This window comes from Myxine glutinosa, chromosome 12, assembly GCF_964187855.1.
Source record: "Myxine glutinosa chromosome 12, kmMyxGlut1.1, whole genome shotgun sequence".
Taxonomy (NCBI): domain Eukaryota; kingdom Metazoa; phylum Chordata; class Myxini; order Myxiniformes; family Myxinidae; genus Myxine; species Myxine glutinosa.
The window spans coordinates 84,779,296-84,794,344 of NC_136272.1; the positions used below are offsets into that span (position 1 = coordinate 84,779,296).

A 15,049-nucleotide genomic window follows, 5' to 3' on the forward strand; every position below is an offset into this window, starting at 1 on the left:
ATTCCCAGGCTTTTCACCCATAGCCTACTTCCTTGTGTAAATCTCAACTCAAAAAAAAAAAAAAAAAAAACATTTCCTTCTCTGTTCTCATTCGTTTATTCATTCTTATTCGTTCGTTCGTTCTTCGACCACGTGTTTCTCCCCCATTTCCCCAGATAGTTTTCACTCATTAACCTTCAATGTTTACACTTTCCCCTCAAGTTATGTATTCCGTCATATTTTATAACACCTTTTTCTTCTTCTTCTTTAAAAGGCTGCTTTCGACTTGCTCACCAAATCAATTCATCCCAAAAAAAATATCCATCTCCTATAGTGCCTTTGTTCTACATTCCCTAAACTCTCCTGCACTCCATCCTCCATCCAGCGTCCTTAAACGTATTTTTAACTCGAAGGTCACAAGAAACTCATTTTGCAATAAATGTTCGTTTCCCATAAATCGTACACTTTCAAAAATCCAATCTCACCCCTCCCCTCCAAATCTTCCCCATAACCCCTCCCCTCCAAATCTTCCCCATCACCCCTCCCCTCCAAATCTTCCCCATCACCCATCCCTTTCAAATCTCCCCCCTTGCCCCCTCCCTCCTAAACTACCCCCTCACCCCTCCCCGCCAAGACGCCCCCTCGCCCCTCCCCTCCTAGAATCCTGCCTCACCCCTCCCCTCCAAATCTCCCCCATATCCCATCCCTTTCAAATCCCTCCCCTTGTCCCTTCCCTCCCAAACTCACCCCTCACCCCTCCCCTTCAAATCTCCCCACCCTCATTGCTTCTCAATTTCCCCCCGCTCACTCCCCCTCCTCAAAGCGTCCTCCCCGCTTCTTCCCCCTTCAAACTCTCACCTCCATCTCCCCCAACCTTCTGCCTCGCTCTTCCCCCTCCTCAAATAACACCTCATTGTGGCTCACCCAATCACCATCAAACCTTTTGTCCGCCCCATCCTTCCCTTTCTCCGAGCTATTCTGAAATCTCTGACACACCTTCAACAGCTCTCCCTACCTCTTCCACCTCTTCCACATCTTACCCTACCCCTCCTCCCCCCTGTTCTGTATCTGATGCTCCCCCTTCCTCTTCATTAACGGTATGGACCTCAAACATCCGGGGCCTTCGTTCAAACTTAACCGATCTCTCCATACAGATTGCTTCTGTCAAACCAGACGTGATCTGCTTAACAGAAACTTTCCTCCTTTATGATGTCTCTGATTCCATAGTATCTCTCCCGGGCTACTCCCTCCTCCGGTATGATAGACCTGAGCCTCGTCCTGGAGGCGGGGTTGCTATCTTTATCAAAAACTCTCTTCCTCACTCGCCCTGCACTGCACTCTCTCCACCTCACCCCCAGGAATACCTCTGGCTACGGCTTCCCCTTCGCTCCCACCTCTTGTTCATATGTGTGTTGTACCGTCCACCAAACAGTGATGACTCCATCTACATCTCGCTGTCTGATGATATGGACCAACTTCTATCTAGTCATCCCAACTCTCTCTTCCTCATATGTGGTGATTTCAACTGTCATCATGCCAGTTGGCTGGGTGTGGGTACCTCTCTCACCAGCCATGGCTCCTCAGCAAAGGACTTCTGCGACTCACTGGGACTGACACAATCTGTCAATTTCCCGACCCGGATCTCAGTCAACGGAACATCTTCTCTTCTGGACTTGGTTATGACTAACTTCCCTGAAAATGTCTGCTGCTCTTCTTCTGCTCCGATCGGAACATCTGATCATGTCCTTGTTAAAGTGGACATCTCTCTGACCATCCTCAGGGAGCCTGCTCAGCGTCGACGAGTCTGGCATTTCACTCAGGCCAACTGGCACGGTCTTCAAGCAGCCATCAATCATCTGGACTGGTCTCCCATCTCTACCACCTCTGACATCAACTCATCCTGGGAATTCTTCCAAAGTAAATTGCTCTCTCTCATGCACAGATTTATCCCATCTCGTCTTCAGTTGTCATACCCTTCCTCCCGTCCATGGTACACGGAATCTTGTGGTGAGGCTGTTGCCCAGAAACAACTTGCCTTCGTCTCCTGGAAAGCAAATCCAACGGAAGGAAATCTCATTTCCTTTCACAAAGCCCGAAACAAGTGTGTGTCCACCCTCAGGAGAGCCAGGAAACAATATCTCTCCGTTCTCAAGACCGAACTCTCTTATCTGTCTCCCTCTTCCAAATCCTGGTGGCGTCTGGTCAAATCCGTTTCTGGTGTTTGTTCCCCCTCCATCCCCTCCCTTACCTCAAACGGCTACACAGCTGACTCCGCACGTGAAAAAGCTGAATGCCTCAACTCTGTGTTTGCCTCTAAATCTTGTGTCCCAAACCCATCCCTCTCTGTACCCACCATACCCAGTCGTACCCTGCTGCTCCTGGACTCCGTGTCCTTTCCTCCTGACAAGGTGGAAAAGTTTCTGTCAACCCTCGACTCTGATTCTGCAACTGGACCCGACGGCATCAGCCCACGGGTCCTAAAATCCTGCTCTGCTGCTCTATCTCACCCTCTCTCTGTTCTCTTCACCCTCTCTTTTGCTCAAGGTCAACTGCCATCTGCTTGGAAATCAGCCAACATCACCGCTTTGCACAAAAAAGGTGCAAAAACAGATCCTAGCAACTACAGACCAATCAGCCTTCTCCCAATTATCAGCAAAGTCATGGAATCCATCATTGCTTCTGATATGAAATCTTTCCTCTTCTCCAATGGCTTGATCTCTGATCATCAATTTGGTTTCAGACCAGGTCACTCTACTCTGGACATGCTGCTTCTGCTGTCTCAACAATGGATGGAGGTCCTCAATGCCAAACAGGAAATTAGAGCTGTCTCCCTCGACATATCACGTGCCTTCGACACGGTCTGGCACCCCGCTCTGCTCACCAAACTTTCCTCCTTTGGTATCCATGGAAATCTCCACGCATGGCTGGCGGACTTCCTCTCTAGTCGTCGTCAACGTGTGGCCCTGAATGGGTTTCTCTCATCTCCTCTTCCTGTTCAGGCTGGAGTTCCCCAAGGCAGTGTTCTGGGCCCCGTGCTTTTTCTGGTCTTCATCAATGATCTCTCTGACTCTCTCGAAAATCCTCTCTATCTCTTTGCTGATGACTCCACTCTCTGCCGCTCCATTCCTCTTCCCTCAGATCGGCAGTCTGCTGCCTCCTCACTCTCTGAAGACCTGGACAAAATCACAGACTGGTCAAACAAGTGGAACATGTCTTTCAATCCTGACAAATCTCACACTCTTACTATGTCTCTCCGAAAAGATCGACTGGACAACCCTCCCATCTACTTTCTCAACAATCCTCTCCAAGAAGTTCTGTCGCTCAAGATTTTGGGTCTCACTATCTGCCATGATCTTTCTTGGGAAAACCACATTTCCAAGCTGGCCTCCAAAGCCAGTCGCCGACTGGGCATCCTCCGTCGTGCGAAGTCCTTCCTCGGCACACCTGAGCTCCTCACCACATACAAGGCTTTCATCCGCAGCTCAATGGAATACTGTTCTCCCCTATGGGCCGGTGCTCCTGCCTCACACCTAGCTCGGCTTCACGCTGTTGAAACCAAAGCTTTCAGAATTATTGGAATCTCCCGCGATGAAGCTATCTCTGAGGGCCTTTCACTCACTCACCGCAGGCAGGTAGGTGGTCTTTCTGTCTTCTACCGACTCCTCTCCGGCCTTGCACCCCCAGCTCTCTCTGTGCTCTGTCCCCCAAATATTCCTACAGGTCGCACAAGATCTGCCAGCAACCCTCTGATGGTTAAACTGCCGAAATCTCGGCTCTCCGCTCACCTTCACTCTTTCATTCCTCTTTTCTCCCGCCTCTGGAACAAACTCCCTCACTCCCTTCAATCCCACTCCTCCCTCCAGGTCTTTAAAACAGCTGTTCACCACCATCTCTTATCTTCCCCCATCCAAAACCTTGATCTTTTCTACCCCCGCTAATTCACCCCAGATCCACCTTGTTTGAAATTCCAACTTCTTTCCTGGAAGTCCTGGCAGTGTCCATATGTTTTATACCTCTCCCACTGCCCCCTTCCCACGCCCCCCCCCTCCCCCCAAAGCCCTCGCCCTCTCTCAGATCTCTCGATGTCTCCATGTCTCTCGGTCCCTGCTCTCAAATGTTGTGTTTGTGTCCTTCCCCCTCTCTCCCCATCTTGTCTACCGCTCCCTATGTTATATGTTTTATGTGTCGGTTTGTCTTTCTGTGTGATTAATGTTCGCTCTTTCACGAGCCTCGATATTGTATACAAAAAAAAAAAAAAAAAAAAAAAAAAAAAAAAAAAAAAAAAAAAAAAAAAAAAAAAAAAAAAAAAAAAAAAAAAAAAAAAAAAAAAAAAAAAAAAAAAAAAAAAAAAAAAAAAAAAAAAAAAAAAGCCAAACTGGCTGAAATTTACAGAAGAGTTGTTGGACAAATTGCTGATCTTTAATGTAGCTGTTTGTTTAAACTGATTCTTCAAGTTAAAAAAAATCGACATCCACTGGTGAGTAATCTTGAGCATTCTTGCACACAACCAACTGTTCTTACTCAGGCGAACGTGTTGTACAGCTAATATTGGATAATTTCCAGATTACTGCATGTTAAATTTAGGAACTAAATGTAAGTGTTGGAAGTATGAAAACGAATTATTTTCACTCAATATTCAATAAGGTTTGTGTAAGGTAGGAACAAAAGGACCAAATGTTTGATCAAAAGGCAACTTGTGTGGCCAACACACACAATCTGCTCCTTATAAGGTTTGCGTATCACGTATTGCACTTTATAAGGAGCAGATTCTTCAGGGTACCCTATCACATAGGATCATTCTGAACAGAACTGGTCCATGTTGATTGGTTTCTTGGTGTCTGTTATTACTTCCGACATCCACTACCAAAGGTGGATGGAGGTTATGTTTCATTTGTCTTCTTGTTAGACGTTCCCTGAGCTGCGGGAGACTGGTTTTTGCAATCACTTCTGTGTATCTGTCCGGGCCATAACTTTTTTACTACTTGAGCTTTTGTCATAACATTTTCAACAATGCTTTATTATGGGAATAGTGAGAAGCCAAATTAATAATTTGGTCAATAGGTCAAAGGTTAACGTCACATAAAATCGTCAATCTTCATCCATTTGGCCTGAAAGTTTAAGAATTTGCATATTGGGTCACTGAATTTGTTCATCGATCAAAAGCTAGAAGCCGATTGCCTTTATTATTATTTTTAGATCAAAAGGTCAAAGGTATTTTTTAGCTGTTTTTGTCATGTTTAGCATACGGAAGAAGACATCTGAATACAAAGCGGACGTGGACGGGCTTTGCATTTTCAGATGGTTTCTAGTTTATTTTGGTTTGTCTTTTTGTTTGTCTGTTTGTGAGCAGGATATCAAAAAGTTATGGATGAATTTGGATGAAACCTTATGGACAGGTTGGGTGTGTGACCAGGAAGAATGGATTCGATTTGTTTAAGATCCGGATGCAGATACGGCCTATCGGTGGGATACAAAACGTAAACTGTCCAGCCTGGCGGAGGTATGTGCTCTCTGGAGTGCCATTCTAGTTATACACATGGTTTCATTCAACAGTCTCTATTATGTGAGAAGAGATCTAAGCCATATCAGGAAGCACTCACTACTCTGCTGCAGACTATCTCGAGGCAAGCCCAGTTTATTTGTGAATCAAAGTTGACCGAGCTAATTTGCTAATCTGTTTTTTTTTTTTGTCTTTTTGATGAGATCTTTACAAAGTGTTCATTGAAAGTTGTGGTACAGTCCAGTGTAGCACCAGGTTTCGTAGGCTTTGCGTCTTATTACCTCCACCACAGAAGGATTATGTTTTCGCCCCTGTTTGTCTGTCTGTGAACAGAATATCTCAAAGTTGTGGATGGATTCAGCCAAAATTTGGTGGAGAGGTTGGATGTTTGACAAGGATGAATGATTGGATTTTGGTAAAGATCCAAATCCACATCCGGATACGAAAATTTATATTGTTTTTAAATATTAAAGCTGTGGTTAAAGCCTGGAAGGTTTCTTGAGTTTTGTTTTTGTATACAAGGTCATGGCTCGTTGAAGGGCTGGATCACTTGAATGAATCAGGAGGCAACAGAACAAAAGCAAAAGGGAGAGAGAAAGAGAGAGATAGAAACAAACAAAGCATGGAAAGGGCAGAGGGTGCAAGACCAGAAAGGAGGTGGTTTAAGACCAAGAGACCACCGACCTGTCTGCAATGGGAAAGTGACAGGCCCATAGACTCAGCTTCATCATGGGAGATTCCAATAATCTTGAAGGCCTGGGTTTCCATGATATTAAGTTGGCCAATAAGTGAGGCAGGTGATTGAAGAAGTGATTTGTAAAAAAAAAAAAAAAAAAAAAAAATCCACTTTGACATTACGGGGTATTATGTGTAGGTCAGTGACAAAAAATGAAATTTAATCCATTTTTAATTCAGGCTGCAACAACAAAAGTGAAAAACGTCAAGGGGTGTGAATACTGTTACGTTTGTTTCGTTATTGAAATACCGTGGTGAAGTCAGGATTGTGCAAATTAGCATGGACCAGGTGACGCGAAGAAGAAGCCCACCAAGATGTTACTAAGTATGTTTTATACAGTCGTGGCCTAAGATGTAACCGAGTTATCCGTGGCCTAAAAAAGATGTTACTAAGTTTTATACAGCATCTGTATACAGTCGTGGCCAAAAATAAAATGATGGAAGCACATCATTTGTTTCCCGCAACAGGAAACTCAACAATATTGGCTCAATCCTCCAAATCTCTTGCCACTTCAATGTCCTCACCTGTACACCTTCCAACCGCGTCCAAGCACCTTACTGTGCCTGTCCGACTTTTCACATATCTCCCCTCCTCCTCCTTTCTTCTCACCACCATCTTCCTCCTCTCTTTCACACATGCCTTTCCCCATCGCTCATGCTTCATCCACCCCAAGTCATGCTTCCCGTGCTGTACCATCCCCATGACCTCCTCCTGTTGGAAACGCTCCTCCATCTCGTCCACCTCTGCTCTTGCATTCCACTTCCAACTTCCCTTCTTCTCTGGGAGAGCATTCTTTACGATTAATCACTCGTATCCCTCAACATCATGAACTTCCACACCCTCACCACCTTAAACTCCTCGGTTAATGATGTCAAGGGAAACCGGAGTTTTCCACCCTGACCCTAAAAGGCAATGTTTGTCAAACAGTGTGGCAACTTGGTACAAGTATATTTTGTAAATAAAAAAAGAACTGATTAGATTTTGGCATATTTACTGAGTTAATATATTTATATAGCCGGATTACTTTAATGGGAGGTTGAAAGAGGTGACAGGAAGGGAGGCATTAAAAGAGAGGCTGAGTCGGGTAGAGGGTGATGTGGTTGAGCTTGAAAGTGGTTGGATGTCAATGAAAGCTAGTCTGTTGGGAGCCGTTGGTGAGGTATGTGGATGGACAAAAGGACCACCGAGGCACTCGGAAACATGGTGGTGGGATGATGAAGTTGGAAAGAGGATTGATGAGAAGAGGAAGAAGTTCAAGGAGTGGCAGAAGGCGAAGGGTACGGGAGCAGAAACAGCAGAGCATGAAAGTTATAAGGCAGCCAGGAAGGCTGCAAAGAAAGAGGTAGCAAAGGCGCAGGAGGCATGTAGGAAAATGTTCGGAGAACGCTTGGATTCGGAAGAGGGTCAGAGAGCAGTATTCAGGATTGCAAAGCAGATAGCGAAAGAGAGGTGTGATGTGATGGGGGTGAGTTGCTTGAAGGATGAAGTGGGACAAATCGTTGTGGACCCAGATGGAATTAAAGGAAGATGGAAAAGATATATGGAAATGCTGTTGAATACAGAGAATGAATGGGATGGCAACATAGAGAGTAACCCAGTTTTAGGACCGGCAGAGAAGATAACTGAGAAGGGAGTTGAGGAAGCGATAAAAGCAATGAAGAGTAGAAAAGCGGGAGGGCCGACGGGAGTTGTGGGAGATTTGTTGAAGGCAGCAGGAAGTTGGGGTGTGAAGAGAATGACAGAGATCTGTAATCTGGTGGTGAAAGAAGGCTGCATTCCAGTGGATTGGGAACTGAGTACCCTCGTCCCTCTATACAAGGGAAAGGTGACCCTCTAGAGTGTGGCTTGGACCGAGCGATAAAGTTATTGGAGCATGGAATTAAGGTATTGGAAAGGGTGTTGGAGAGGAGGATAAGGAAGAAAGTGAAGATCGACGAAATGCAGTTTGGATTTATGCCAGGAAGAGGAACGACAGACGCGCTTTTTATTGTGAGGCAGTTGCAGGAGAAGTACATGGAGAAGAGGAAGAAGTTGTTTCTTGGGTTTGTTGATCTGGAGAAAGCATTCGATAGGGTTCCACGCAAAGTATTGACATGGGCAATGAGGAAGTGAGGAGTGGAGGAATGGTTGATCAGAGTAGTGATGGCAATGTACAAAAGAGCGCGCACAGCTGTAAGGACAAAGGACGGGAACAGTGGTGAGTTTGAGGTGAAGGTGGGAGTGCATCAGGGGTCGGTACTAAGTCCACTACTATTTGTAGCTGTGATGGAGGTGCTGGCTCAGAACGTAAAGGAGGGTTTATCGTGGGAGTTGTTGTATGCAGATGATTTGGTGTTGATTGCGGAAAGTATGGATGGACTGAAGGAAAAGATGAACAAGTGGAAGGAATGTATGGAGACAAAAGGTCTGAAGGTGATTATCGGAAAGACGAAGGTGATGGCAAGTGGTAAAGCATGTGGTGAGGTGGAAAGAACTGGGAAGTGGCCCTGTGCTGTGTGCAGGAAGGGTGTCAGAGTGAACTCCATTCAATGTACAATGTGCGCTGAGTGGGTTCATCAAAAATGTAGTGGTCTGAGAGGGTCATTAACCAGTGTGGCAGCTACATTCAAATGTAAGGTGTGCACAGAGGGAGCTGCAGATGGAGGAAATGTTGAGTTGGATCTTGGAGACGGCGTGAAGCTGGAAGGTGTGAAAACATTTTGCTACCTCGGAGACATGCTGAATGGAGAAGGTGGATCAGACTCGGCAACGGTTGCTAGAGTGAGATGTGCATGGAAGAAGTTTCAGGAACTGAGTGGCGTGCTGATGAGGGGAGTGTCCTTGAAGCTGAAGGGAAAGGTGTATGCTGCATGTGTGAGAAGTGTTATGATTTATGGGAGCGAGACATGGGTAATGAACGTAGAGCAGCAACGAAGGTTGGAAAGGGTGGAAATGTGAATGGTTCGGTGGATGTGCGGAGTATCGTTGAGAGAGAGGAAGACAAATGATTAATTGCGAAAGATGATGGGAATAGAGCCTGTGATTGATGCTGTGAAGAGGAACAGGTTGAGATAGTTTGGTCATGTGTTGAGGAAGGATGAAAGTGACTGGTTGAGAAGAGTGATGGAAATGAATGTAGAAGGAAGTCGAGGACGGGGAAGATCGAGAAAGACTTTGCTAAAGATGGTGGAAGAAGAAATGCGGGCAGGGGGGTTAACAAGGAGAGATGCAGAAAATAGGGCAAGATGGAGAAGATTGTCATGGGGACCTCATAGGCTAGTGGCCAAATGAGGTTTTGGGTGGCATACCCCTACCCAAGGTAGAACAAGTCACAACCTATTTTTTCTTGAAGAGGGATGTTTGGGGAGTTAGAAAATCATGGTTGTGAACCTGAGATCATTGCACAACATTTTGAAAATCACGTTTACATATGTACCACTGCAGACTGCAAAAATGGATTTAATCGCCACAGATTTTGGCTCATATTGGCTCATATATTTGTTAATACTGGTGCTACAAACACAAATTTGGTACCAAAATGTGCGGAATGATGACATATATATCTGTAAAAACCATTTGTGATGTAACAAAGGCTTTTGTGTGACCTACAGGCAAAAATAGTGCAATTTTACTCAACAAATCAGCTTCGGGTTTACCAATAAATATCAACAAAAACATTAATTACTTCAAAAATATTGGACTTGCAGTCATACTTGTTACATCAACATAATCCAAGTTTATTTACCCTTTGAAAAATATATCTAATGATATAATTGTCACTGAAATGATATAGTTATAACTGAAATCATATGTCGCCCCACTAATGCTGACCGATAGAAATCCCGAAGCAGATATGCAACATGAAGAATTGACTTAAGATTCTGACACAATTGTGAAAGTGACTTTTATAGACATCATGTTGATATAAGCTATTTCACATATGACGATAATGAATTCATAACATGCACTGTAACTTATGTACATCTATTACATGAAGTAATACATGTAATACATTTAAAAGTTCAGTCACGCTCTTCATCAGTGCTGTCGTCAAAGACAACAGAATCATCAACATTTGGACAATCGTCTGCACTACACGAGCAGAATTCAGTGCAGGTCAGTCCTGCAGAGATACAATGACATGTTCTGCTCTGCCTACAGTCATCGTCGGTGCAGTAGAGATGCGTGAGATCTCGAACCTCCCTTGGGGCTGCATCCTTTTGGAACATGACAGGTTCAAGTTTGTTGTCTCTGACCTGCCATCCATTACCATCGGGGTTCCAAAGTACAGGCTTCGCTACATGGCTGTGGGTCCATATCGCCACCTGGTAATTTGCTCGCTTCAGATGTTGTTCGAAAGCATCGTCTGTTGGTGGGAAGAGAGATGCTGGTTTGTCACTTGTGCAGGCATAAACATAACGAAGTTGGTCGAGTGTGTGACTTGACTTTGAACCATACAACGACAGAGCATATTTTGTGGCAGTGCTGACGACATTGGTTGTATCTCTGGTTTGGCCTAACCGTGACAGTGGTGCCAAGTGTGCAATGTTTTGCTTGAGTTTCGAATATGCAGTGCGTTTCCCGACTTTGAACAGCGAGGAGGTTGTGTCACAGCCACTTATAGCATGTGATGCTGGCAAGCAACTTGACGTATCCTGACCGATGTCGTCCGTTATTCTGTTGACAGGAATGAATCTCTGACGATTCGTTGTTTTTGTCCAGTGACCTGCATTCATGTACACTTTGGTGTCCCCAAACATGCCTTTCCCACAGTAATAGATGAGTAGGACCAACACATCAGTGTCATCACATCGTACAATGACCCTTGAGTGTGCTCTGGCGAGATGGATAGCATGTAGCAGGAGCCGTGTGTCAGCCTCCTCATGTGTGCTGAACAATTCAGGTAGTTCCCGGATGCCTCTATGATCCACAACTTTAACTAGCAGGCCATCGTTAAAGCCTCCTGCCATTGTGACAGATTGGTTTTCCTCAAGCTGCAATTGGGCGGCTACTGTCAAGTAACTGCAGAGGAAATCGGCAAGCGCTGATTTGTTTGTGGTGTTCTTCAGGAACTTCCTGTAGTTTGGAACTGTGCGTTGTCCATCGATGACATATCTGGGTGTTGACTCTCCACCAGTGCGACGTTCTCTTTCCAGCTGCTTGATAGAGAGTGGTACATCATACCTGTCAAAAACCAATGTAACTGATGTCACACCTTGGTTACTAGCAAGCAGTGACTGAATCTTCTGCATTATGGTACGTCCGAGATCGTCAAATGTGTCAAACTGGGCTTCATCAAGTGCCTGAAGTAGTGCCATCCCATCAATGACATAAGCAGTATCATGTTGGTCAGAGGGTTCGAGCACCTGGACTTCCTCACAATTAGCTTCTAACTTCTTTGCCAGATCCGCCTTGTTGGTTTTTCGCATTGTCCCATCATTGTTGAAGAGGGACGGTGGCACAGGAGCCAGTTCATGTGTCAGGACTTGTTCCAGACTGACATCGCGTTTCTTTGAGACAGCAAGCAGCCGCCGGAAAAGTACTTCTGAATCCACCATCAATTTATCTCGTTTGTTGGTTTTCATGGGTTTTGACATGTCCGCAAACGTTGGTGTCTTTGTTCGTGAGTCTGTTTCCCAGAAACTCTTGGTTTGGTCAGCAAGAAGTCGCTTTTCGATAAAACTTTTGTTGCATTTCTGGGCGTCTGTTAAGAAATGTCCAAGTCCGTTTGATACTTCTTGTGAAGCAACCTGGCCTGTGGCGATGTTGACCAATTCGTCAGGTACAGTATGTAGGTCAAACGGATTTTGTACGTTTGATACAAATTCCGTGATCTTGGTAACATCTTGTTCATCCCTTACCATCCTTGTCTTTCCATGCTCAGCGTGGTTTGTGGAAGCTACTTCAGTGTCCCCATCACAGAGTTCTTTAAAAGCCTCTGTATATTGTGCTGTGACATGTCGAGTGACCATCCATCTGGTAAGGGCACCTTTCCTCAAGGTAAACCCGATGACACCTCCCTGGCTCTTCCCCTCACGGTTAATTGTTTGTTCAAGTGCTTGGTCACTAGCAACAGCATTGAACCGGCGCAAAGACCTACGGACCACAAATCCACCTTCCTGCAGATATTGATAGGATTTTGGGTGCAATTCCCGAAGTGATAGCATATCATTCAAATATCCTGGCAAATATTTGGCATAATTTCCTCTGTCTGCAGCTCGGCACCAGGGTATAGTCTCACAGACGGCGATGAGATGGAGTTCGAACAGTCCCTCGCGCTCTGCTCTCAGAAGTCGCAGCAAGATGTTTACTCCCTGCATAAATGTATCCCAGTAGGCAAATGTTTCAGACTGTGTCCTACCTGCATTTGTGAACTCTTGTTGTAGTGCTTGCAAAGGTGCTATGTGCTCTGATTCAAGTTGTTTCGTCAGTGTTATTGCGGATTCCCTGTCTCCTGCTTTGAAAGCATTCTGGATCTCTCTCACAAGCCTGTACATGTCGTCTTTGGGCAACATGGTGTGTTCCTGTTGTTGCAACCATGTCCAAAATGCTTCCTGATAGAGGCGGTATAAAGCCTCCAACACCAGCTTCATTGCTCTGTTTCCTCTGGATACTTGCTTTCCTTGGAGCACCAGCTTTGCAGTTGTGGGTGCATAGACGTCTGAGTCCACCAGCATTGAAAGGAGACCACCATCGCCATACAGTTTTCCAATACTTGCTACAAATGACATTGTTAAATGCATGCCACCCAGTCGCATTGTAAGCTTTCCATCTAGAGCTGCAGGCTTATTCCACATGATCTGCTGAGCCTTGCTGTAGATCGCACAGTCAGCTGTTACTAGGATATGTGGTTGTCCGAGTTTAGCAGCGATCTGGACCAACCTCAGGAGGATGGTGTATATGGTGGAAAGGTCTGTTGGAGGAGCACGGATAAAAGGTAAGTAACACGTTGTTGCAACTGGTAGGTTTCTTTCCGACAGGAACGCATTGGATGCAGTCCACGATGGAACAGCCTGCTTCTCATCATTGGCAATACGGTAAACTTTCTATGCTAGATCTTTGGATTCAGCTGCTTTGAGTTCCGAACTGTCCTTGTCAACGTCGATTAATGACACATCATTGACAGGCGGTGGCTCTGGTCGTTTGGCAGGTTTGTTATACCTTAAAGGAATACACAAAACATGTAAGTTACTGGGAGCATAAAATATACACTTTCACTAAGTTTGTGATGCCTGCACCCATGTGTTCAAAGACGTACTACATACTACACCTATAACTACTGACAAGCAAAACCAACACCATACACATAAAGGTTCTCACCAATTGTAGAATCATGTATCTCATTACCACTGCAATTACCAAAATACATGTACATACTGTAATACTGTTCATAATATATATTGGATTTGTTAACAGGATTATGTAAGTTACTTGCTTACCTCTGCAGATCTTCAGACCATGGCAGAGCTCTTTCACCCACGGACAGCGATTTCCGTGGCAATCGTGGAATGCCCTGACCTTCACCGTTGTCATGTTGGATCTTTCCTCTGTAGAACAGCACAGCTGCCATGGCATGAGTAGTGGATTTTCCGTCCAATGTAGCTTCATTCTGATCAAAATTATCTATAGCAGCGTCGACGATCGGATACTCATCGATGCAGCGTAGGTTTTGAAGAACTTTGGGGATGTAAATATCCTCCGAGGCAGTTTGATCAACAGCCACAGATGTGAGGAAACGTCTCACCTCATCATAGTGTCCTAATTCATGAAGCATGTCAATGAGATGCTTGCTTCCCAATTCATGATGCACCTGCAAGGCTAAACCAAGCGTTATTGTGGAGTACACTCGACGGCTCTGTGATATTATATTGTGACAAATGGCGATCGTCCTCAGGTTGTTCTTCATAACACTTTCATCACTACAGCTGGTTACATTCGTGTGTGATTTGTCACTGGTGCACCACTGAATAAAGTCGTAGAGTGTATTAGGAACGAATTCTGCACAGTGCTGAATATCTGTTTCCTCGACAGGTGCATACATATTTCCAACATGCTCGATATCAGCCATGTGCTTCCTCAGGATACCAGCTGCAGCATGCAAAGTATGCATTTCACTATCTATGGCTGATGGTACATCAGACGGGATGTCTTCATATTCTGGTTCATCAGTCATGCTCTGCAGAATCGTGGCTTTTCTCAGGGCATCACCTAAGGTCACAGAAGAAGAGCATATGATGTCAGTGTGGCCATCAAATGTTACACAGACTATTTGGTCACCATAATATTTAGTTAATCGCTCCTTCAACTTCCAAGTTTTATACTGTTCTGCATTCGTGGTACCCAGTGAAACCAAATATCCAACGTATTCATCTTTCAGATGAACGAGGGGTGTCACTGTCTTAGTTTTGGAGAACACAGTTTGTTCCAGATAACATTTCAGTTCATCAAAAGCTTCATCATGTAATGTGCCCATTGTTTCCTCTCCTGATTTACGAATTGCAGCAGTGATGTTCCGTTCTGAAATATAGTGTGAATAGCATAACCTGTGGTACTTGGCATCATAGGCGAACAAATCTGGAAAGGCAAGCATGCGCACGTGTATTTTATTGTCTTGTCTTTTGTCAGCTGCTGCCAGAACTTTTTCTCTGGTGGACTGTCCAGTTCCTGTAGATACCGGTGTAAGCTTGTTTCTGGAAGTGCTGGATTTTCCACAAATGAAGCAGTTAGTCCTGATGTCAAACCCAGCTGTTTCATTTCTGCTGATTCTTGTGTGTTCTGTTGCCGCAGACGTGCATGGTTGCTGGTCACTCTCACTGGGGTTGGATGTGGAGATATTTGACTTGCTGGTATTCTTG

General features: G+C 44.9%; 1 protein-coding gene across 3 annotated transcripts in view; it reads left to right on the top strand.

Moving 5' to 3' along the window:
• EDEM1 (ER degradation enhancing alpha-mannosidase like protein 1) overlaps positions 1-15,049 on the top strand; it is a 58,027-nt gene that overhangs the window by 18,945 nt on the left and 24,033 nt on the right. For 2 of the 3 annotated variants that reach the window (XM_068131992.2, XM_068131993.2), the window contains exon 7: positions 5,393-5,479. The exons of the other annotated variant lie outside the window; for it this stretch is intronic. In XM_068131992.2, coding sequence (XP_067988093.2) covers positions 5,393-5,479 — 87 coding nt within the window. The remainder of the gene's footprint in view (positions 1-5,392; positions 5,480-15,049) is intronic. 3 annotated transcript variants of the gene reach the window in all.